We start from the raw sequence: 24571 nt of genomic DNA on the forward strand, positions 1-24571 counted from the left end.
AAAATTGTGCTCTCCATATTTTATTGTTTTTGCTTTTTAAAAAAAATCAATTTCCCTTTTTCGAATTATCCTCCCCTGTGCCCTGTCTACGTTGATTCTTTTTTTTTTTTTTTTTTTGTTCAAAGACATAGACCTAACACTAAAAATTTGAATTTCATCTCGGGCCCAACGCACTGTCTCCACTAACAGCTCTATCTCGCCTGCGTCTCTACCTTTCCATCTCTTCATCCATGCCTCCATCTCCTTACCTCTCTTCTCCAGCCTCCGCCGTCCTTCTACTGTGCTCCACACCGCCAACAGCCACAACGCCATGCGTCCATTGTTGACCAAGATCACCACCTCTTCTCACGCATTCATCTCCTCTTTCCCTTGTCTCCTTCATCGTCCCTGTTCTGTTCACACAGTCATATTCCACACCGTCGACCACCCTTCACACTCACCTCCGTCTGCATGTTTTTCTCTAGTGTGCGCCGTCGTTCCATCCTTCAGAACTTGGGTTTGCATTTTGTTCTCCTCCACTGTGTTTTTTTTTTCCTCTTCCATCGCCACACCTGTGTTTGCCGTCAATCGCTATAGCCCACGATATTCACTTCCATTGTGCTTCGTCTTCATCTCTAGAGGCTTTCGCCATCCTCCCATATTCGGTCACGGCAACCACAGAGTCTTCTTGTGTCTCACCATCTCCACCGCTAGTTGACTTCCCACTGTTGATTTTTTTTGTCCGTCATTCGGGCCCTGCTGACGAGTATATTACACGATCGTGCGTCTCCTCACATTTCTATGCTTTGCTTTCAAATCTTTGCCAGCATCTCCACTATGATTTCGGCCATTTCCCCTCACTTCCGTGCTCATTTATGGTTCACGCCAATCCTACTCGAGTATTATTATTATTTTCTCCTTTTTTCCCACCTCCTTCTTAGTTCTTTTGGTCATTTCTTTTTGTTATTTGTTTCTTATTTTTATTTTTCTGGTCTTCCTTTATGACTCTACCCTGTGATAGTCTTGCTCTTGAATTGTGATAACTCCACTGTGATTTCCACTCCCCTATTCGGATTCAACTTTGGATTATCATTTTGCTGAGCTTTGAATTTCTATTTCCTATTGCACATTGCTGTGTTGATACTCTGGATTACTTGATTGGGCTATATGTGAATTCTTCTAGTTCATTTCGGTTTTAGCTTTCCTTATCCCAAGTCTTATTCTGAAAAAAAAAATGACTCCCTATTGTTGTTGTTGCTCATTTTTGTACGGCTTTCATTTTGCTCTATGTTGTGTTGCTCATGGATTCTTGCTGAATCTTGTTTAATGGTTCTTTGGCTGGGGTTATGCTGTACTATGCTGAAACTAGTTTGAACTTTCCTTTAGAAATTCTTTTGAGTTATTTTGAAGCTTTAATTTGTGAAGCATTACTGAAAATGCTATTTGTCCTTGTGCTTGGCTTGGTTATTTTGTTGAATGACAAAGGGAGTTGCTGCTTTTCTCTCCCTTATGTGCTTTCAATTGTTATTCAAGTTCTCTACTGGCTGTGTTAATCGGATTGAATGAAGTAGATTGATGTTCTTCTTCCACTTTCTTTGTCTTGTTTTATGCATTTTTATTTCTCTATTTTATGCCAATATTGTTTCTTGTAGCTATAAGACGCCTCCAAAGAAAAGGAAGAAGAAAGGGGACACTTTTAGTGCACCTTTTGGTAGCTTTCGGTTTTGCTCTCTCGCAACTCAAAAGCGCTTCAATGATATCCTTATTGATAAGAAATGCATTGAGGATCACTACTATTTGGTGCAAGCATACAATTTGGTTCATCAGGCTTTCCATTGGCATATATTGGCTCCCAAGTTTCACACAAAATTCAGGTGTTCATATTCCAGTATTGGGAAGGAATTCTATGCAAATGCTATTACAGCTGAGAGGGACAATTACTATGTGAGAGGTAAATTGGTTAAGATCACGGTGGACACTATCTAGGAACACTATAGGTTACTAGAATTTAAAGGGGAGTGTCAATATGAAACTATGCTTAAGGTGGATCACATATTGAAGGATGTTAATCTTCCCTAATGGAAAGACATTCTTGATTGTGTTATAGAAGAGGGAGCAGAACCTATTTGGTTTGATGATTGCTTGAAATATGAATGCCTCTCCAAGAAGACTGTCTTTTAGAACACATTTATCTCTCATAACATCCTCACTACTACTCATTCCTTTGATATGAGCAAGACTCATGTAATAATAGCATATCGTATCATGATGTAGAAAAGATTAATTCTGCCAAGCATATCTATCACAACATGAGGAATTTTATTGGGGATAATACCAAGCTGTTAGCCTTTCCTCACATGTTAATAGATATCCTGACTAACCATGGTGTCCTTGTCCTTGAGGTTGATACACAAAAACAACCTAAAGTATTGTTTATGACAACATTAAGAAGTTGGAGGTCTATACGGGTGATGAACAAGTTCCAAGGCACCAAGCATGCATTAATGCACAACCTCCATCTGAGTTTGAGGGCTGGCTGAGAACTAAGATCACTCGTTTGCATAATTAGTTGACTGACGTGCAGACTCAAGTAACCCACATCGCGGCATAACTATAGAAGTTACTTGATATTTTCTATAGGCCACCCACCTCCTCCACCCCCTCCGTCACCTATTTACCAGAGTCCTGTGATCCTCTTGCCTGCTCGCCTTAATGCCCTAAGACCATTTGACCCCTCTTAGTAGTCTTTTGCTTGTTTTGGTTGCTTTTGCATCATTCATCTTTTTGGTGATTTTTAGGATCATTGTACTTATGATTGCTCCTCCATTTGCTCCCTATCTCTTGTGTCTTGGATTACTGTATTACTCTAACGATTGCATAGCTATTTTGTATATGACTATGTGTTCTGTTCTTTTTTGGTGACAAATATAGGTTATGTCTAGATGATCTTCATTTGTCTTTCTCTATTCTCCATTAAGCTCTTGTTAAGGGAGTTTTCTGTGTCTCTCTCTCTTTCTTATTGATAACATTAGGGACAATGTTATGTTTAAGTGTGGGGGAGGATTTCATTTCTTTTTGTGTTTAGTTTGTGTTGATTTGTAAATATTTGTCACTTTAGTGTCATTCATTTTGTTTTAGGTTAAATTGAAAAGAAATGTTGAAAGCCTTGAAAAATTCCATAATTTTTTTTTTGTTTTTGTTTTAGTTTGCAAATAGTGTTAAAGTTGGGTTGATTTAAACTTGAGAGGATTAATCTTGATAAGAAATTATTCTTACCTTCTTAGGATTTTAGTAAATGGGGCAAAGAATTAGGCTTAGATAATAAACTTAAGGGAATGCATAAAGCTTGTGAGGATTTTGAGCTTAAATATTCATTTCTAAGAGAGAAAGTACATTTATTGTGATTACATCTCTAAAACTTGTCTTGAATCTCTCTTGAGACTTAAAATTCCTTTTTGCATGCACAAAGATGATTTAGGCCTTCTTTTTCATAATTATTTTGGCCAAATATCCTACCTATTCACATTTAATCCCTTGTTTACCCTTTGAGCCTTAGCTTTTTCCTTAAAAAAAGGATTCATAGCCCTTTGTTTGAACCAAAATGCCTTCTGATGTCTTCTCCCTTTTAATCACTTTAGTTGGTGCTAAGTATGGCAACTAGTGAAGGAATGTTAAAAAAATTTGATGAAAAGGAGAAGAAAAAGAGTCCAATATGTTTGCTTAAAAAATATTGAATATGCAAATTCTTTACAAGAGTTGAAAAAGAAAAAAGAAAAATGATGAAGAAGAAAATAAAAAGAAAGAAAGAAGAATGGATGCATTAAAAAATGATGATAAATAAAAAGTATAAGAAGGATAATAGATTGGTTGCTCAATTTCTCATATGGTAACTCATATTCCTTAGGGTATATTTGATGATGCTTAGCACTAGTTGAAGTTGGTTTCCTTTGTCCTTTACACATTTCATTCCATTATCTACCTTATGCATTACAACCTTTAATAGTTTTTGTGCATGCATTAGGATAACATAGTAGAGATTGAGATAAGAGACAAGCTTATGATAGATGGGTTTCAATAGGTGAAATTGAGTGATACACAAGCCCTTAAAACACTTGAGAGTAGAGTGCAAACACTTAACTGGTGAGGGATAATCTTTGGTGATTTATCTTGGCCCAATTAGTTTCTTTGCTACTAAAATTTTTGGAAGGTGAGAAAGATTTATTTGAAGAGGAAATTCTTGAAAGTTTGAAATTGTATCCAACTTTACAATATTTGCAACATTCTTTATTTCTTTTGTTTTTCTTGTGGTTTTTGTGGCATTTGAACTCAAAATCTTGAGGTCAAGATTTGATTCAAGTGTGGGGGTGTGATGACCCTCTATATTTTTATATATTTTTGAAGAGTTTTATTAATCTTTTAGAAAGTTATCTAGTTATTTTTGTCTATTTGTCTTGTGTTTAGTGTTTATTTTGGAGTTAGTTAGCTTGTCTTGTAAGTATTGTATTTTGATTTTGTTTTTAAAGTATTTTCTTTTATTAATTTGAGTCATTTTGAATTTTAAAAAACTCTATAAGAGCTTGGAAGAGGTGAAGAAGAAAACAATAATGAATTTATTGAGGAAATTGAATTGTTATGATCACCAGCTACAGCAACTGCCACAGCAAGCCAGTATTATAAGGCAAATTCTGAACTAGAAACAAAGCCCGCTACAGCGGGTCTCATACTAAAAACGCACAGCATCAATTTTTTTGTTTGAAAAAAGAGGAAAAATAAGATTTTTTGGGGAGGGCTTCGTTTTTTACGTTCTTTAAAGGTTCAAAGGCAATTTGGAGAGCTTGAGATAATTGTGGAGCTTGGGAGCAAGATAATTAATCACTATTCATGTTTCCATTGAGTTTTTCTTGACTTTTCTCCTTCTTTCTCCTATGAATCTGATTTGGTCCCATTATTCTGCTGTTTTGAGATTATATTTAGTTATGTATGGTTGAACCTTAATTCTTTAGAGTCTTATGAACTCATTTACTCTAGTTGCATCTTGATTTACCAATTACTTGGTGATTAATGAATATTTTATGTTTTAATTCTATTTTTTATTTGTGTTGCTTGATGATTGGCCACCATTAAGTGATAATTTGGAAGAATAGAATGAACTTGGGAAAGGAATTTATGTTTGGAAATTGAATACTTAGGATTAACTATAGTTAATTTGCCTCTAGGACAGGAATGTCCCTGAAGGACCTAAGTGGTTAGAAGGAATTTAAACTTAATGCTCTTAATATAAGTTTGGCAAGGAATTGTTGAGTTAGAATTAAGTAGGATTTTGGGTCATCAAAAGATATTCAAGATTAATTCTAGTATCCCAACCCTTAAAACTAAAATTAAAATCAATTTAATTGGTATGTTAAGTGTAATGGAGCAAATGAGGGTTTAGAACTCTAGAGTGCTTTCCTAATCATTTCTTGACTTTAGAGTGCTTTAAAATCTTAATTGCCTATTTTACATTTTTTATTTTTAATTTAAATCATTCATCACTATAAATTGCTTGCTTGACTTAGATAAAATTAGGAATTTAATGCCTATGTGTCAATTTAATTAATTCTCTGTGGGACCTTGATGCATTACTATATTGCATATTGACCCGTATACTTACGATGTCCATTTAGTTTTTGTGTGCATCAACTTGATAACAAAAATTGACACAAGATAATATGGTTTGCCTTGATTCTTTAGTCTGGCTCATTAAACATTAAATAATATCTTAACATTATCTTAAAATAATTTTATTATTTTAAAGTACCAATTTCACCATAAAATATATTAAATGAAAACTCATCATCTTATTTTATATATTCATCTTAAAATTACAGTAATAAAACAAAATTAATGTCTAAAAATGTTAAATATTGAATTAAATGTAACATCTCAATTTAAATTTTAAATAGTCAATTAGACTTAATAGAAAATAAAAAAATATTTGAAGGTAATTGAATTAATTAGGAGATGTTTATTGAACTTAACTTATGATATAATTTTAGGCTAAGTATTTTTCAAAAATAAAAATGTAAATAGATAAAATAAAAAGAAAGAAAGAGATTGAAAAATAAAATTAAAAAAAAAAAAAAACAAGAGGAAACGGGTGGGGGGAAACGGTTTTTCCGTCTGTGTGTGTGCAAGTATGTAAATGTTTGAAAAAAGAAGAAGAAGAAGAAGGAATAGGATTATGGGACCACAATCAAATGAAACCTCCTCATCACTTTTCATTTTTCACTTTCCCTTCGTCTTTCCTTTTAACTGTGCGACACGAAACAGAGGGCAAGAGCGTGAGAAGAATATCAATCGTGCGAGAGCTTTTTATTTTTATTTTTTCAGAGGAGAGGTTCTTTTTTTTTTTTTTTGGGATCAAATTTAGGGGTGAGGTTCTACAATAGGATACGAGTTATTTGAAGTTTTTGAAGATTATGTAAATGTTCTATTTTTCTTTTTTTACTCATCTATCCTATTTAGTTTCTAATTTGGTGATGTGAAAAATTTAAAGTTTGAAAGAAGGATGAATTTATGATGAATAAATGTGATTATTGAGATTATTAATAATATAATAAATATTCTAGAGTATAAATTTATTGATGAAATTTAAATTTAAAACTTATGAGTTAAACTCTAAATTCTTATGGGTAGATTTTTGTTAAATATGAGAATATAAGTTAATTTGTTGATGTTTAAATGATTATTTAAAATCAAAAATAAATTATTATGGTTATAAAATGAATATTCTAGGCTTGAGACTAAATTTGTAATTTTGAATATTTTTAGGTACTAAATTATGAAATAAAAAGAGAAAATTTTATAATATAAATTTGTTTAAACATTAATTTTAGCTTATTAGTATTTATTAATGATTAAAAGAGAAGTTAGAAATTTTTCTTGAAGGCACTAACCCTAGATTTGTATTAATAATGAGATTAGAAATTATGTTACACTTTCTAATTCTATTATTAGAGTTATTTACTAGTTTCAATAATTAAAACTAATATTGAAAGATTAAGGTAGATAAATAAGTACTATTATAGTAAGTAGAATTTAAACTGTTTAAATTGTTATTTTCAAAATTTGAGATCCCAAGCAATTAAAAAACAAAATAAGTGTGAAAGGTCCAAAAGATCTTTTCTAAAATTAAGAACATGATAAACACAATAGATTAGTAAAAATAGAAATAGCTATGCATTTTAAAATCTTATAATCACCTATCAATCTTCCAAATGAAATAAAAGAATTTTTTATACTACTAATACACACCTCCAACCATAGTTAGGTTACAAGCACCTAATACAATTTATATCAATAAATGAAATATAAAAGCAGCTAACAATTGGCTTAGGTTTACACAATACAGTATTTCAAATAAATTTTTAACTTCCCATATGCCATTAGGTTAAAATCATATTTTTCTAACCTTGTACTCTCAATAACTACAAACCATAAAGCAACAACCAAAATAAATAACTCAAGCATTTTCCAATGCAAGCCAATTATATGTCCAATAATCATGTCATTTCAAACCATCCAAAACAAACCAAACATTGAGGTTATAGTCATATAAAGTGTACCCAAGAGCAAAATTAGTTTAAAAGGCATGATTTTATCATTACATTCATATAATTGTCAATAAATAAAAAAGCCTAACATTGGCAATATAACATATAAAAATTCATAAATAAAAAATACTTAAAAGAGACAATGAATTTACACCACTAAGCCTCATGGACTCTTTCACACGTCACTCATGGTTCCTCTCCTAAAAATTGTTACCCACATAATAAGACTCAAAAGTCTCAATAACCAATGCCAATTTATGATAATGTATGCAATTAGTTAAATGTGTGTTTACTAAGCGAGAAACTACAATAATATAATTCCAACAAAATATAAGAGATATTGTAATGTATGACAAACAAATATCATTATCTTTCTCTATTAACCTAAAGCCGTGGCCCTCACTCAATGCTAGATCCCTAGCCAAATGTACACTAGCCTAAGCCCTAACAAGCCACTTATTAGGCCTCCAATAGATGTGTATCACATGGCACGCAATACAACAATAAGTCTCCCAACAGCTCCCACAATAACCAAATAATTATATATTAATATTGTACAAGTATACAACATTACAATCTTTACATTTTTCTCATTTTTAGTAATATTACAATATGACATTCCATTTGGCAAAATACTTCAAAATACATATTCACAATTTTACAATTTTTCCATAAACATAGAAAAATAATTTCTCAACAATAATTCACAATTTTCTTAATAATCACACAATTAACATGAAGTAATATTAATCACAAATTTAAGTATGGCTACCTCATGGTTTTTAAATAAAATATTCCTTACAATTTTTCTTCCACCACAACCTTCACTAACAACACAATCTACACATAATATATTATTTATAAATATTATTTTTAATTATTGAAAAAAATAAAATAATTCTAATAACATAATTAGAGAGTGTAGCATAATTCCTAATCTGATTATTAATACAAGTCAAGAGATAGTACCCTCAAGACAAAATTTTAACTTTTCTTTTAATCATCAATAAACAATAATAAGCTAAAGTCAACTTTTAAACAAATTTTTATTGTCAAAATTTTTATTTTTATTTCATAATTTTGCACCTAAAAATACTCAAAAATTACAAATTTAGTCTCAAGTCTAGAATTAACATTCTATAGCCATAATGATCATCAAGAAATTAACTTATATTGTCATATTTAACAAAAATCTAACCATAATTGTCTAGGGTTTAACTTATATGTCTCAAATTCAAACCCCATCAACAAATTTATACTCTAAAACATTATTGTACTACTAACAACATTAACAATCACATTTATTCATCATAATTTCATCACTCTTCAATCTATTGCTTCAACTTTGCTAAGTTTGAGGGGGACATTCAATAGGGTGCCTTAGAAATAGGCCCCGTATTAGGTATGAGTTCAATTGAGAGTTAAACCTCCCATTTTGGAGGCAAACTAGTCACTTCAATAAGAAGGACATTAGGGAACTCTCTCACTATCAAAATTCGATCCACACCTTCTTCAATCTCTGCCTTGATTGAGAAGAAAACCATAAAAGCTTGACAACTCTTTTTTTATATACTATTCTACTTAAGCTTCAAACAACAACATAAGACCCTGAGACTCTACACGGATTACGATAAGAGCTGAGAGTGACATACTCTTTTTCTAACAATCAAGTACAGCTCTATTTGTAGACAACCAATCCATCCCCATAATAGCCTCAATCCTAGACAAAGACAAACAAATGAGGTTTATGGTGGTCTTTCAATCCTCATGCTTAACCTTTATATTTAAACATGTCTTAGCAGTTCTTACAGTTAAACTGGTACGAATAGAAATTTTCATATCAAAAGGTAAAGTACATATAGGAAATTTACATCTTTTACTTTCATCAAACATAAAAGAGTGCATAGCACTCAAATCAAACAAAGCATGCACATCATTATTAAGGATTTGAATTATACCTCAAATAGCATTAGGGTTGTTAGCAACCTCTGGACAAGAGAGGGCATACACTCGTGCTAGCACTGTAAATCTTTGATCATTACCCTTTTTCTTGTTTTGATGGCAGAGGCAGGCATTGTGACAAGGCTTTTGGAAAATGTAACAAACCCAACAATCACTAAAATGGAATCTCCCATACTTACTGCATGTTTGATTACCAGTAGCACCAGAAGTAGTAGAGGTATCTGGGCTCTTGTAGGACCCCTAACTCCTGTTCTGATTCCCTCTATAATTTTAGCCCTTCTAGTAATGTTCCTTCTTCTTTTGATTTCCAAGGCCTCCAAGACTTTAGTTACTCCTCTTCCCTACTCCACCAATGGATCCAAGGTAAATAGGGGGCTACCTGTGGGTTTCCTTCCTCGTTTCTCTATCAGCTCTTAATTTGGCCTTTCTCTTCCTTCGGGAGATAATCCAAAGCTTATTACATATCTCACCAAATGTCTTGATCTTAAAAGGGGCTAATTGTTCCCTAAGATTAGGCCTTGCCTTCTCCAGTAATCATTCAACCATCTACTTCATATCATCTTGTTTTTGGAGGTAGGTAAAGTATTTGAAAACTTTAAGAATTTCTTAATATATTCATCCTCATCCAGGTTACCTTGACTAAAAGCATGAAACTTTGCCTCCTTTTCTGCTCTCAGTGAGTAGGAAAATAATGCCCGAACAATTTACTCTTAAAATCTTCCTAAGTGAGAAAGAACTCATCCTTTAATCCAAATATCTCCAACTATTTCTTGATAGCCTTCTCTAGTAAGACTATCGCTAGCTACACTTTCTAATTAGAAGTGCACATAACAAAATAGAAAATAATCTCCAGATGATCTACCTACTCCTCAACCACTGATGGCTTAAGGTTCCCATCGAAGGTAGGAGGGTTGAACTTATGAAAAGTATCCCACACCTTCCTGATAGAAGATACCTGCTGATCAGAGTGAGAACTCTCATTCTTTGAACTAGTCTCATGGTGTGAATGGGAAGGTGAGCCCTTACAAGAAAACTGGTGCTCACATTATATACCTTGGTCTGATTTCCTTCTTGTTGGCCATTTCCTTCTTGGTTGGCATTCTCTTTCTATTGTCTCAAAGTGCCTAACTCTTCTTCTTGCTTCTTCATATGATCATTAAGATCTCACAGCAGATCCATTATCTGCCTTATAGTTGGCTTAACCTTCCTTGGTTGTTGCCATATGGGTTCACCCTACCCTATTTGTTGTTGTATAAGTTCTAGTTGTGGCAATAAGGGTATGGCATTTCCCACTGGCTTAATAAGATCACAGCATTCTTGTTACCTCTTTTAGTCTTAGACACCATCTCTCCTTTGCTAAAGGAAATAAGTTACACAAATAAGTCAATACTAATCTCAAGACAATAAGAATAATAGAAAAGCATTATAATTTAATAATGTATATTGCCAATAAACTAGATTAATGCATAACAACTCTACAATTCACAAGAAACTTGAAACATGAGGCTTTGATATCAAGATGTAACACTCTAAGAAATTTTCTCAAACAATTAACTCAACCATGGTAGAAAAGTGTCTACCATGGTAAACAAAAGTCAACTAATTTTTTTAAACAATTGTGTAACTTAAAATACAACCATGGTAGTTATTTTAAAAGGAGAAATATTTTATAAAACTATCTTTTATTATTTTCTACCATGGTAGTATTTTAAGTTATAGAATTATTTTTTTAAGAAATTAGTTGACTTTTTTTTTTATTATGGTAGACACTTTTCTACAATGGCAGAATTAATTGTTTGAGAAAAGTTCTTTAGGTCTTACATTAAAAAAAATTTATGGTGACAATATCTAATTACAATTAATTGTCATGAAAGTCAAACTTTTAACAATAACAGTCAAAGTCGTTGCTAATTGTGAACTTTTAGTAGCAACTTATGGGTTGTTGCTAAAATTTAGACTTCAATGGTAACATGCACTTATCGTCGCTGAAAGTTTGATAATCAAAGGCAACTTTAAATTTTCAGTACAGAAAATCACACTTTTAGTGGTAATTTTGACTGTTGTCGCAAAAGGTCAAACTTTCAGTAATGACTTTTTAGAGTCGCCATTGAAAGTTTTTGCTAAAAGTGAGATTTTTGTAATGGTTACATATATTGGATCAAAATATTCCTTCTTTAAATATAAATATTGTCTAAAAATAATTCAAATTAACAAAAGAAAATTAATTCACATATACATATTATTACTTTTTTATTTATATTTTAAACTTTTTAGCTATACAAGTGTATATATTTAATATTATTTTCTAAAATTTAAATACATAAATTGGTCAAAATAATATTTCAAAGAAAATTAAATACCAATGAGCATGTAGTTCAATCGGTAAGGAGTTATACTAACTTGACCAGTGATATCAAGTTTGAGTCATGGATATACAGCTATAATAAATACTCATTAAGAGAGCTTTGCTGCCAATATGGTCTTACCTGGCTTGGCTCATAAATAATTGGTAATTGTATAAAAAAAATTAAGGGTTAAAGTGTATTTTTATCTGTAAACTTTTTTTTAGAAATGCTGCATACCTTGTATTGATATTTACTCCTTGAATTATTTTTTTTTAGAAGCAAAAAACCGTTCTATTAATTAGACTCTAACTTTGCCATTTTCTGATCATGTGGCATGTGCGTGGGGCCCACACACAATGACAGATAAGATTTTGACCATGTCCTTTAGTGTTAATTTGCCCTTGAACTCTTTTTCCAGAAGTGCTAAGCATTCTAAAGTCTCTTTCTAGAAGCTCTGGGCATCCTGGATAAATTTTTTTTTAGAAGCAAAAAACTCCTTCTATCAATTACTGCTAACCTTGCCATTTTTTGGTAATGTGGCATGTGTGTGGGGCCCATACACAATGACATATAAGACTTATCATGTTTTTTAGTGTTAATTTGCCTCTAAATTCTTTTTTAAAAGCTCTAAGCATCCTAAAGTCTTTTTGAGGAGCACTGAGCATCCTGGATAAAATTTAATAAATATTGCTAAAATTACTCCACTTATCAGTAAATGGTGTCTAGCACTCCTCAAAAATAGTTTAGGGGTAAAAATACACTTTAATCTAAAAGTTAATTAAATGAGGATTTAATATAATAAAATACTCTTTATAAGTTATATTTATTTTTAAAATTTTTATTAATTTTAAATTATTTATTTAAATATTGATAAAATTATTTAAACTTTTTAAAGTTAGGGGAGAGAGAGTAGACAATTAGATTATCAGGGTGAAATAGTAATTTTAAAATTTTTAACATAATTACAAATAAAAAGTTAAGTATTTTAAGCTATTTAACAAAATATTTCTAATGGTATTAATAATCGGATTGAAGTGTAGATTTTAAAAATAAAGAGAAAAGCAAAAGGGAAGGGAGGTTATTGCTTTTTACTTATTTTTTTAAATGTTATTCAGATTTTTTTCAGTTACACTTATTGAGAATTTTTTTTAAGTTTTAACAAATATATGTCACCTTTAGCAATTTGTTAAAAACTAATTTATTTTTTATTCGCATCATACATCAATATCAACATAGAGGTAGATGGAGATTAGAATTAATAATTCTAATGGGCTGATTTTATTTAAATTGAGCTTTAAATACCTAAAAATATTAACAAAAAAACTCATTTAATCAAGTCTGATTTTAACACATTGGGCTTTTGATCTAATTCAAGTATCCAAATTGTTAAACATTATTTTATTTTTAAATTTTTTGCCAATGAAAATTTTTACCTTAAAAATTATAATTTCCAATTTTTATCTTTTTTAATTTTAATTTATTAATAATAAAAAAGTTTGAGTTTTTAGGCTAATTGTGGTTTATAAACTCCCAAACCCAACTTTAAATTTTTTTTGAGCTGACCTAAATTACTAGCTCTAATGAAATACATGACACATGAATTTAAATATAGAAGAGTATGTCTTAAATTGAACAATAAAAATAGAAGGAGAAAGGTGGTGCTAGGATTCATCGTTAAAATGAAAATACAACAAGGGGTTAAACGTCAACGGTCGGTCTGAATATAAAAAAAGTAAATTGTAATCCACATTGCACAGTAAGCCACAGTAATTACTAGTCGCATTATTTAAATGTCTGAAAAGTCAAAAAGTAAAAAAAAAAAACACAATAAAGCAATAAAAAAAAAAGTATCTTCACATGGTTCTGTCCTTTCATTCTGCAAAAAGAAGCACTAATGTCTGTAACATGGTTTGAATGATGAACACGTAGAGACTTGAGAGAAGACCTGGGCTTCCAGTTGAGCTCGTGACTGCTTGAGAGTATTATTATTTATTGTACTCTCATCTTAAATCAACGTGCACAAGAGTTCCATTTGGCTCACTCTGTCCATTTTGCTTCGCATTATTTCTCCATTTTATTTTTCTCTGAAATTTGTAGCAGCCTGCTCAACTTCATCTTATTTCACTTTGAAATCGAACAAATCTTTCCATATTACTTCATCCTTCAGGTTTCTACTTTCTTCCCTGCTCCGTTTTAGATTTATTCTGTGAACTGAATGGTCTGGATCTGTGACATTTCGCTTTTCTTTAAACATCCAACGTCAACAAGAAAGATCACATACACAGATTCTGCTTCCATTTAATTGAATTTTTTTTCTTCCTTCTATGTTTACTTTCTCTCTTTTATGCCTGGATGCTGATGGATGTATTTTGTAATTTGCCTGGTGGAGTTTCAAATTGTTGTTATGGCATTTGAAGCTCGTGGGGTTGACTACCCTTCAAGCTCTTCTGGTTCAGCCAAGAGATGGAAGTATCACGTGTTCTTGAGTTTTCGAGGAGAAGACACTCGTAAAAGCTTTACAGATCACTTGTATTGTACTTTACAACGCAAGGGAATGATAGCTTTCAGGGATGACGAAGAACTTGAGAGGGGACAAGTTATTAAACCAAGTCTATTCCAAGCAATTAAAGAATCTCTTTCGGCAATTGTTGTTCTTTCTCCAAATTATGCTTCTTCAACCTGGTGTTTGGATGAGCTCTCAATGATTCTTCATTTTAAGAAAGAGTTGGGTCTTCATGTATTTCCTATCTTTTATGGTGTGGATCCGTCTGATGTTCGACATCAAAGAGGAAGTTTTTTGGAAGCATTTAAAAAACATGAAGAAAAACTTTCACAAGCCAACATGAAGGTGCAAAATTGGAGGGATGCTTTGAAGGAAGTCGCCAACATATCTGGCTGGCACTCTGATAATTGGTAATTTCTTGAATTTCCAATAATTATCTTGAACAATTTTTAAATTGACTCACCTCAAACTCCTTGAAAATCACCACTCATAATGTTTCTATAAGATAACTTCATGTAAAATGATTTTCTTTCAAAAGTTACCATTGAATAAAAATAATAGTTCCATAATAGGAAACATGACACTAACATAATTGAGCCAAATCTTATTTTAAGGACGAGCATATGGTAGGTTTTTTTTACTAATTAATAAAATGTTCAAACGAACTTGTTACTTCTTCTTTCTTGACATTTGAAACTTGAGAATTGAGATGCATCATTGAATACTGAGTAATTTTTAATGTCCAATTCATGAGCGCAAAAGAACGTTAATGCCAGTAAGAAAATTATGGGGAGGCAATTTAGTAACATGATCAACTAAACAATGAGGAACCCAAGTTATATATCCAAGCTATTTAATATTGCATTACAATAATTTTAACAAGTGTGATAAATGTATCTCAAGGTTAACTTATGTTCTGTAGTTGAACTAAAAATTAATTTTACTCATGTGACCATGTTTTTTTTATATCGTGTTAACCATTTTAGTTTATATAGAAATTAAAATTCAATTGACTTAATGTTACTGATATTACTTTATATATATTCCTTTGTAGGTATGAAACAAAACTCATTGAAACTGTTATTGAAGAAGTGTGGTCAAAAATATATGAACTTCCATTTGACTCTGAGAGATTAGTTGGAATTGAAGCAAAACTTGCAGACTTAAATTCACTTATAGATAATGGATTGGATGAAGTTCGATTTATCAGAATATGGGGCACAGGTGGTACAAGTAAAACTACTCTTGCAAGAGCTTTCTATGAGAGAATGTACAAAGACTTTAAAGGTCATTGTTTTCTTCTTAATGTTAGAGAGGTACATGGAACAAAAGGTTTGGTTTCCCTGCAAAAAAATATTCTTTCTTCTTTGAATAAAAGAAGCATGGATGTCAGTGACTATTACGAAGGAAGGAAGTTGATAAAAAACATGCTAAGCAATAGGAAAATTCTCTTGTCCTTGACGATGTGAGTGATATAAGCCAACTTGAGAATTTGGCTGGAAATCAAGGATGGTTTGGCAAAGTGAGCTTAATAATTATAACAACCAGAGACAAGCATTTGTTATTATCACATGGTGTATCGACTTGTTATGACATCAAATTCTTGAGTGACAGTGAATCCCTTGAACTTTTCCATCAAAATGCTTTTAAAGGAAGTAGGCCAAGTGAAGATTTTTTAGAGCTTTCTAAAACTGTGATTCACAATGCTAGCGGCCTTCCTTTGGCACTCAAAGTGTTGGGTTCATTTCTTTGTGGAAGAAATGAATTAGAATGGAGAGATGCAATAGCTAAGTTTAAGAAAGCTCCTCCGAATGACATTTTGAAGATACTTAAAGTGAGTTTTGATGGACTAGAAAAACATGAGAAGACAATATTTTTAGATATTGCTTGCTTTTTTAAGGGCATGGATGAAGATTATGTCATGCAAATTTTACAAAAATTGGATCTTCACCCGAGAATTGGAATAAAAATTCTTATGGATAAATCGATGGTCATTATTAATCATGGGACTTTGTGGATGCATGACATGCTTGAGGAAATGGCTAAGAATATTGTTGTTCAACAATCACCCATTGATATTGGCAGACGTAATAGGATATGGTCCTTGGAGGATACTAATGATGTTCTAGAAAGCAATAAGGTAATACTAATTTCTTTGGCCTTGTTAGCATATAAGATAATGCTCATAAATTTTTATGACTATGCTGTTTTTATTTAGTAAATTATTCCATGCGTTATTTATATCATTAACTTGAATTTTTTTTTTTTGGTATTTAGGGGACGAAAAAAATTCGAGGCATCGTGTTAAGATTAGACAAACCATATGTCTCTCATTGGGATCCTAATGCCTTCATAAAGATGAGTAATCTTAAATTACTTATCATAACAAATCATTGGCAATATCATGCTCCTTCTTTTTGTTATTTGAATCTTCCTTGTGGACTTGAATGCTTTCCAAATACATTAAAAGTCTTGGAATGGAAGGGATGTTGTTTAGATACTTTGCCAAGTCAAGTTCCAAAACAACCACAGGTAATTAATTATGGCCTTTCTATTAAAGATAGTTATATATAATTTTAGACAATTGATACCAGTTTAAGAGTTTTTTGGGTCATTTTTAACTTTTTATTTTTCAGGTTTTAAGAAGGCTTAAGTACCTTGATTTAAGCTATTCAGGACATTTAATCAAAACACCAAATTTTTGATGAAATCCCTGATTTTGAAATACTCATTCTTGAAGGTTGTGTAAACCTTGTTGAAGTACATCCATCTCTTGGACACCATAAGAATCTTGCCAGAGTCAATTTGAAGGGATGCAAGAGTATTAAAACTCTACCAAGTTTGAGATGTAGAGACTCTTATACTCTCAAGCTGTTCAAAAATCAAACAACTTCCAGAATTTGGGAAAAGCATGAAATGTCTATCCCAACTTGATGTGGAGGATACTGGTATCACAAAACTACCTCAATCGCTTGTCAATTTGACTGCTCTTGCAGTTTTAAATCTGAAGAATTGCAAAAATTTGGTATTCCTTCCAAATGTGATTCAATATATGAAGTCTATTAGAATTCTCAATTTTTCTAGTTGCTCAAAGCTTTCAAGTCTTCTAGAGGTTTCAAATGAAAATGTAGCTTTGGAAGTGCTTGATGCTTGTGGAATTGCTATAAAGGAAGTGCCTTCATCAATCCTTCAATTGAGAAATTTGAAATCACTATCTTTTAGGGGATGCACTGGACAAGAACAATCATCCTTACTAAATTTCTCTTCTCTCTTGAGTAGATTCTTTGGGATTACAAGGCCTTCAATAGCCACTAGGTTGTTGCTGCCCCCTTCTTTATCAAGTTTATCATCACTGATAAAGTTAGATTTGAGTCATTGCATTCTCTGTGATCAGTCCCTTCCTAATGATATTAATGCATTATCATCATTGAGGTGTCTTGACCTGTGTGGAAACAACTTTGTGAACCTACCTAGTGGCTTTATCGCTAATCTTTTAAAGCTCCAGGTTGTTTACTTTATTCATTGCTCCAAGCTTCAGTTACTACCACGACTTCCACCAAATTTGGAAAAAACAGAGGCAGTTGATTGTCCTGCAATGACACCTAAACTTGGTCCACAATAGCTGTGGGAATTCTTTGAACGATTTGAATATAAGGTTGGTTTGATTCTCTTGTTAATTAGGATGTTTCTTACACATTATAATCATTATACTTCTCTAACATATATGCAAAACTATAGCTTCAAAATTGCACAAAGTTAAAAGAGCGTTACATTTAGATAATCTTTGAAGTTTTCTTATATAGTTGTTTCTTGAATGTTATGATCATCACACTTATTTAACATACTAATAATATTTGTTGCAGGATAGCTTCGACTCAAGAGTGTATTTGATAAATATTCCAGGAAGTGAAGTGCCATCATGGTTTTACAATCAAAATTACTTCTATGACGAGGCTTGGACTTTCACACAAAATGTGTCATTTACAGCAGATATAGATGATCAATGCCTTTCAAGGAAATGGTGTGGAATAGCTGTATGCTTAGCTGTAGAAGGTTGTTTTGCATCTACTTCTGTTAAAAGTGATGATCAAGCATATATGCTTTGGAAATATAGAAATATTCAGAACATGCAGGGTGTCACTGTGTTTCAGCTTTGGCGTAGCCAACTCGTTTTATTATTTACTCCATGCTTTGATAAGGGAAAACTTCAATTTTCTTTTCACGTTGGAACTTATGGTAGTTATAGGGGGAGAAGAAGGGTAAAAATAAGAAAGTATGGGTGGCGTGTGGTATGTAAAGAAGATGTTGAAGCATTGCAGAGAACAAGTGGTGAAGGATGTCGCAACAATGGTTCAGACAACTACCATAGTCTTCATGAAACGCCAAACATTGAAATAAATCATTCAAGGTACGATCAACATTATCTCCCCCCCCCCTCTCTTTTATGGATATCTCATGTTATTCTCCTATTACATACAAAGTAGTACCAGCAACATTGGCATCGTTCGCATATGACTAATTCGTTGTTCCAAAAATTGTATTATTAATCTCATCTCTACAATGTCACATAATTTTGATTTGATTTATCTTTATAATCAATGTTATTAAAACCAAACCGGATATTAAACCGATTGAGGTACTGGTTCACAATTTAATAGTCGAACTGGGGTTGGAATGTTTATAATTAAATTAATATATTTTAAATATTATATGCTAAAAATTATAATTATATTACTTAAATTAATATTTTTTTGTAAAAAATATTAATTTAAGTAATATAATTTAAACACCTTTAAGGCCACCAACACCGTCTTAAAGTTTGTGGCCTTCATTTATTTGACTATTTCCCCTAAAAAGTTAAAACATTTATTATATTTGGTTTCTCACATGATTTAGCTTGCGCACACAAACACAGTTTTTCTTTTTCATGAGATCTTCTCAATTCTTCTTGGACCAATAAGGCTGACTTCTTATGGCTTACAGAACAGCTGGGAGCTACATAGGTCTTAGCATCCTCGAACAGAGTCATTTGATTCAAAGACTTTGCGCCATGAGCTTGTCAGGTGCGACGAGTAACAGTTCGAGAGAGAGCTTCAGCCGCAAGATGAAGAGAGAGACTGATGATGCAGAGCATGAGTGCGATGACAGATGAGGAAGAATGAGGAGGACTCAGTGATTCACAAAGAAGGCGCTCGAAGAAGATGAGGCTTGCGCTTGATTCTTGCAACTTGAGAGAGCTTCAGCCACAATAATTTATATTTAAGGTTCGAGAGCACAAGATTGAGAGGTATGCTATTTTGTGTTTTGCCCTTTTTTGTCTACTTCATCCAGAAAAATAAAAAAACATTGTTTTTTAAATAAAAAAGCGACAGCATATTTGTCAATTTGGAGAGAAGGAACAAAAAAATAAAGTGAACCATTTGAACCATTCAAATGGATGATTCTCCCAGTTCAAGCAGGTTTAGGCGGTTCGCAAGCTATTCTCTTCTTCCCTAGTTATGTATCAGTTTTGGACCGGCTACTTCGCTGGTTCTCGGTTGAACTGGTCGAACCAGCCGAATCAGATAACCATGTTTATAATACAAAATTTAAACAATTTTAATTCAATCTTTGCTTTTTCTATAAGCATTTATAATTCAATCTTTATTATTGTGTTTTGTCAATTATATGGCTACATATGTGAAAATATTTAGCTATACTTATAAAACTTAACAAATTCTCGTAAAATTACTTTATCAACATATGGATATATTTTTAAAAAAAAATTGTAAACTGTACAAATATAAAACTTTTATACTCATTTGTTTGATCTATCATTTATGTAAGCCACGCCATACAAGTATATTATTATGTATTGTGTAACTTAGGATTCGCTTATCATAATAATCAACTATAATTTTTTCCCCCTGCTTGCAGGTTTCTCTTCTCATGGCCGCCTTTTTTGTAATTAAAAGGTTGTTTTAGTTGGTTCTTTGCGATTGAAGCTTATTTTCATGGTGAATTTGAGGATTAATTTCTCATCCCATTCCTTGTGATTTAGTGTGAGACTTCATGAAATATGTGGTGTTTTCTTAATGATGTTTTCAAATGGAATAAACTTTTTTTAAAAATATAATGGTTTCCGTAAATAATACATTTGGGAGACTTTTAGAGACAAACATTCCTATATACCATTTTCTTTGTATTCTCTGGTTTTTTAATGTGTAGGAACATTTATTTTGACAAATACTCCTCCAACGAAAATTTTTATTTTCTTAAAAAAAGATGAATTTATTGGACTGTTTCTTAAGAGAAAACACTCCTAAAGTAGTTTAAATTTTCTATTTTTAAAATTCAGAAGTATTCAGAAGTGAAAGGCGTTAGCTTAATTCATTCATATATAGAACATGCGTTTATGCAGCAGCGTGCAATCATAACAGAATCAGCAAACTAAACCTAGTCAATGATACGATTGGACACCAACAGGAGAATATTCACAATATCTAATTCCATTAAACAATATAAAACATTTTTTTTAAAGTGAGATGTTAAAAAATATAAAGTATTTTGTGTCTTTTAAGGCTTAATTAATAATGCTTTCTAATTAAGAAACTCTATTAAATAAGTGCAACATAAAAAGAGTGTGAAATTTTTAAGATAATTAACTAATTCATTATTACAATAGAGGGTATGATTTAATAAAAAATGTCCTATAATTATTAAATAGAAGTAGAATCCCAAAATATCCTAGACAGGGAAGATACAAAACAGCAAAAGGAGAAACTTGGGCCAAGTGAAAAAAGTGGAAACCACAAATACAGGTAACATACAAGCTTATTGTTGTGGGAAATTTTTTTTTTTTAAACTTACGGATCTCATTGAGTTAATTCTCTCATGTAATTATAAAACATTGTAATTTGTTTGAACTTAGAATAAGAATAATTTAGCATTTAAAGTCATCGTGCATCAACAAAGAAGCCAAGAAAAACTCAATACCCAACAAAGAAAAAAAAAGAAAATTAAATCTGAAAAATACAACAAATGTTCATAAAAACAATTTTTTTTTTCGGTCGGTAAAAACGATTCAAAATTGAAACAGTGGTCAAAACGGTTGAATTTGCAAATTTCAACCCCAACCTAATAAAAAAGGTACTAATTTTGCTCATCATCCCCACAAGCAGGGGAATGCCAAATTAAAAACAGAGTACAATGAGCATAATAATGCAAAATACAACCGAAACGAGCAGCGTATAGGCGGTAAAACGGGAGAAAATGCAAGAAATAAACAAGTTAAAAATAGGGGAAACTAGTAGAATCTCAAACGAATTAAGTGTGGAAAAACAACAAAGGGCTAATCAAAGAAGGATAGATCTTGGTGAGAAACAATCATAAAATGGAAAATCGCAATCAGGGAACTTTCAAGCAATTTTCTTTTTTGGAAAAAAGACTAATATTGAATATTCTAATTTTAAATTTTGAAGAACTAAGTATAAAAGTTGCGTGTGTTATGTCAATAATGTTGGTCCAAAAAAAAAATTCATGTTGATGACAATGTCTAGTGGGTGTAGCTGGCTTGTTCTTGATTAATTTGACCGTCGTTCTTATTATTCGATCAATCTCTTGTCAGCAATAAACTCTAGTGGTTTTTCCGGCAACCTAAAAATAAAAACTGACTGATGAAGAAAACAGACCATCAGAGGTGAATGTTTTGGGTTCAACGCTGAACAGAGGGATAGCCAGAGGAAGAAGACATTTTGGAATCAAATCTGGTACGTTTGGGGCAGGGCCGAAAACTTGAAGATATCATAATGTCTCTCATAACACAAGGCACAGTATTACAAGGGCCTTTGGAACTGTTGGGTTACATAAAAGTGCACATTTGATGGGTCAAGAGATCCCATACCAAATAATAAATCATTTACTATAACAGTTTTTGTCCGTGCCATATTTATTTATTTTTAATTAATACCCACTTTTAACAATGGGTGAGTGGCACTTGTTGAATCTCAATATCTCAATTCATATGTATAATAATAATATGATAGAATAAAGTAATTCGTGCGTGCCTGAAGAATCCATGAGTGCTAGAAAAATCTTGATTACCTCGAGTGCAGGCAGGTACACGACCCTCAAGTCCCCAGAGCCTTCAGAGAGTTCAAAGATAATGGAAGTAGAAGAAAATGAGTCGTGTATTTGCGGTTACCGACTAATCGTCTTATATAGATCAGATCGGTAACCGCCTTATTAAACAATTAAATAATTATATTATCTATTATCTCTGACTCAGTCAGTTAAGAGATAGGAAATAACTGACGGCTACTGGGTTGTGGGTTGGGCCTCTGCCCATTGGGCTCACTTGTGTGGTCCACCTATCACGGTCCACACAAGATCATAAGGACCAATTTATTGGGCTTATTAATTAATGCTAATTCATAAATAATATTCCAACAATCTCCCACTTGGATTGCATTAATTAAGTAAGTTGTATAAACAAGCCACGAACAAAATTCAGAAAATGAAACTCCACAAAATCACTGAATCCTATAGGGAAACAAGTGATATGATATCTCATAATCTGAGTAAAACATGAAATTTTATTTCAAACACAGCTCAGTAAGATAACAACATAAATCACTGATTCCTATGGGGAAACAAGTGATATGCATAGCGTACCACAACAGAATCATTGAATCCTATAGGGATACAAATGATATAGACGCATCTAACTGAACTGAACATAACTCACAGAAGAAAACAAAGCCTAAAGAGAAATTGCAACATAAAAGGTTCTCAAACTCCCACTAAACTAGGGCATAAAAGGAATTCACAATACCCATACAAGTTACATGATTTTGAAAAACTTCTATAGGTAAGCCCTTAGTCAGTGGATCTGCAAGCATCTGCGTGCCAGGAATGTGTACCACGCAGGTTTGAGACTCAGCAATTTTCTCTTTCACAAACATAAGTTTGATATCAAAATGCTTTGTACGACTGGAATTTCTGTGATTGTTAGCATAGTATATTGCAGATTTGTTATCACAATAAATGGTTAGAGGACGTGATATTGACTCAACTAGGTGCATGCCAGATATCAACTTCCTCAGCCATATAGCGTGACCTGTAGTCTCAAAGCAAGCAATATACTCAGCTTCCATAGATGAAACTACTGTAAGTGTCTGTTTCATACATTTCCAAGAGACAACTCCTCCAGACAACATGAAAATATAGCCAGTCGTGGATTTACGATCATCCAGACAAGAGGCAAAATCTGAATCTGAAAAGCCAATGATCTCAAGATCTTCTGATCCCTTAAAGTCATAATCAGAATACCCAACAACCTCAAGAGAATTTGACCTTCTGTAAGTCAACATATGATCCTTTGTACCTTGAAGATACCTCATAACTTTCTTAGCAGCCTTCCAATGATCCGGACCTGGATCATTTAAGTATCGACCTAGCACTCCAATGGCAAAGGCTATATCTGGTCGAGTACACACTTGAACATACATAAGGCTGCCGACAGCGGAAGCGTATGGTATCTTTCTTATTTCAGCCCTCTTCTTATCATCCTTGGGACACTGTAACTTTGACAACAGCTCATCTTTCTATACAGGAGCAGGTGAAGGAGAACATGAATCCATTTTGAATCTCTTAAGAACCCACTCAATATAAGTGGCCTGTGATAAACCAAGAATACCACGAGATCTATCACGATGAATTTGTATCCCAAGAATGAAGGAGGCTTCACCCATGTCCTTCATGTCAAAATGGCAAGACAATAGGTGCTTTATCTCATTGAGGAAATTTATTGAATAGCTGGCTAATAAGATATCATCAACATAGAGAACAAGAATGGCAAAATTGTTCCCATCAAGCTTCTGATAGATGCACTGATCTGAGACATTCTCAACAAAACTAAGAGAGATGATAACTTCATCAAATTTCAAATACCACTGCCTAGAGGCTTGTTTTAACCCATAGATGGATCTCTTTAATCTGCACACTAGATGTTCTTTACCGGATTCAACAAAACCATCAGGTTGTGTCATGTAGACTTCTTCATACAAATCGCCATTCAAGAACACAGTCTTGACATCCATCTGGTGAAGATTAAGATCAAGCTGTGCAACTAAAGCCATTACCACTCTAAAAGCATCTTTGGTGGATATCGGAGAGAAGGTTTCTGTGTAATCAATACCTTCTTTCTGGTT

At 32.5% G+C, this 24571-nt stretch overlaps 1 protein-coding gene across 1 annotated transcript; it reads left to right on the plus strand.

Moving 5' to 3' along the window:
• The first annotated feature begins 17563 nt into the window (after nucleotides 1–17563).
• LOC129317690 (uncharacterized) lies at nucleotides 17564–19622 on the plus strand. Its single transcript, XM_054962043.1, has 3 exons — nucleotides 17564–18036; nucleotides 18245–18789; nucleotides 19365–19622. The coding sequence occupies exons 2-3, from the start codon at nucleotides 18479–18481 to the stop codon at nucleotides 19531–19533; spliced, it is 480 nt and encodes a 159-aa protein (XP_054818018.1). The 5' UTR covers nucleotides 17564–18036; nucleotides 18245–18478; the 3' UTR covers nucleotides 19534–19622.
• The last annotated feature ends 4949 nt before the right edge of the window (nucleotides 19623–24571 follow it).

Source organism: Prosopis cineraria, unplaced genomic scaffold (assembly GCF_029017545.1).
Source record: "Prosopis cineraria cultivar Desert tree isolate PC_DT_omini unplaced genomic scaffold, ASM2901754v1 PC8, whole genome shotgun sequence".
Lineage (NCBI taxonomy): Eukaryota > Viridiplantae > Streptophyta > Magnoliopsida > Fabales > Fabaceae > Prosopis > Prosopis cineraria.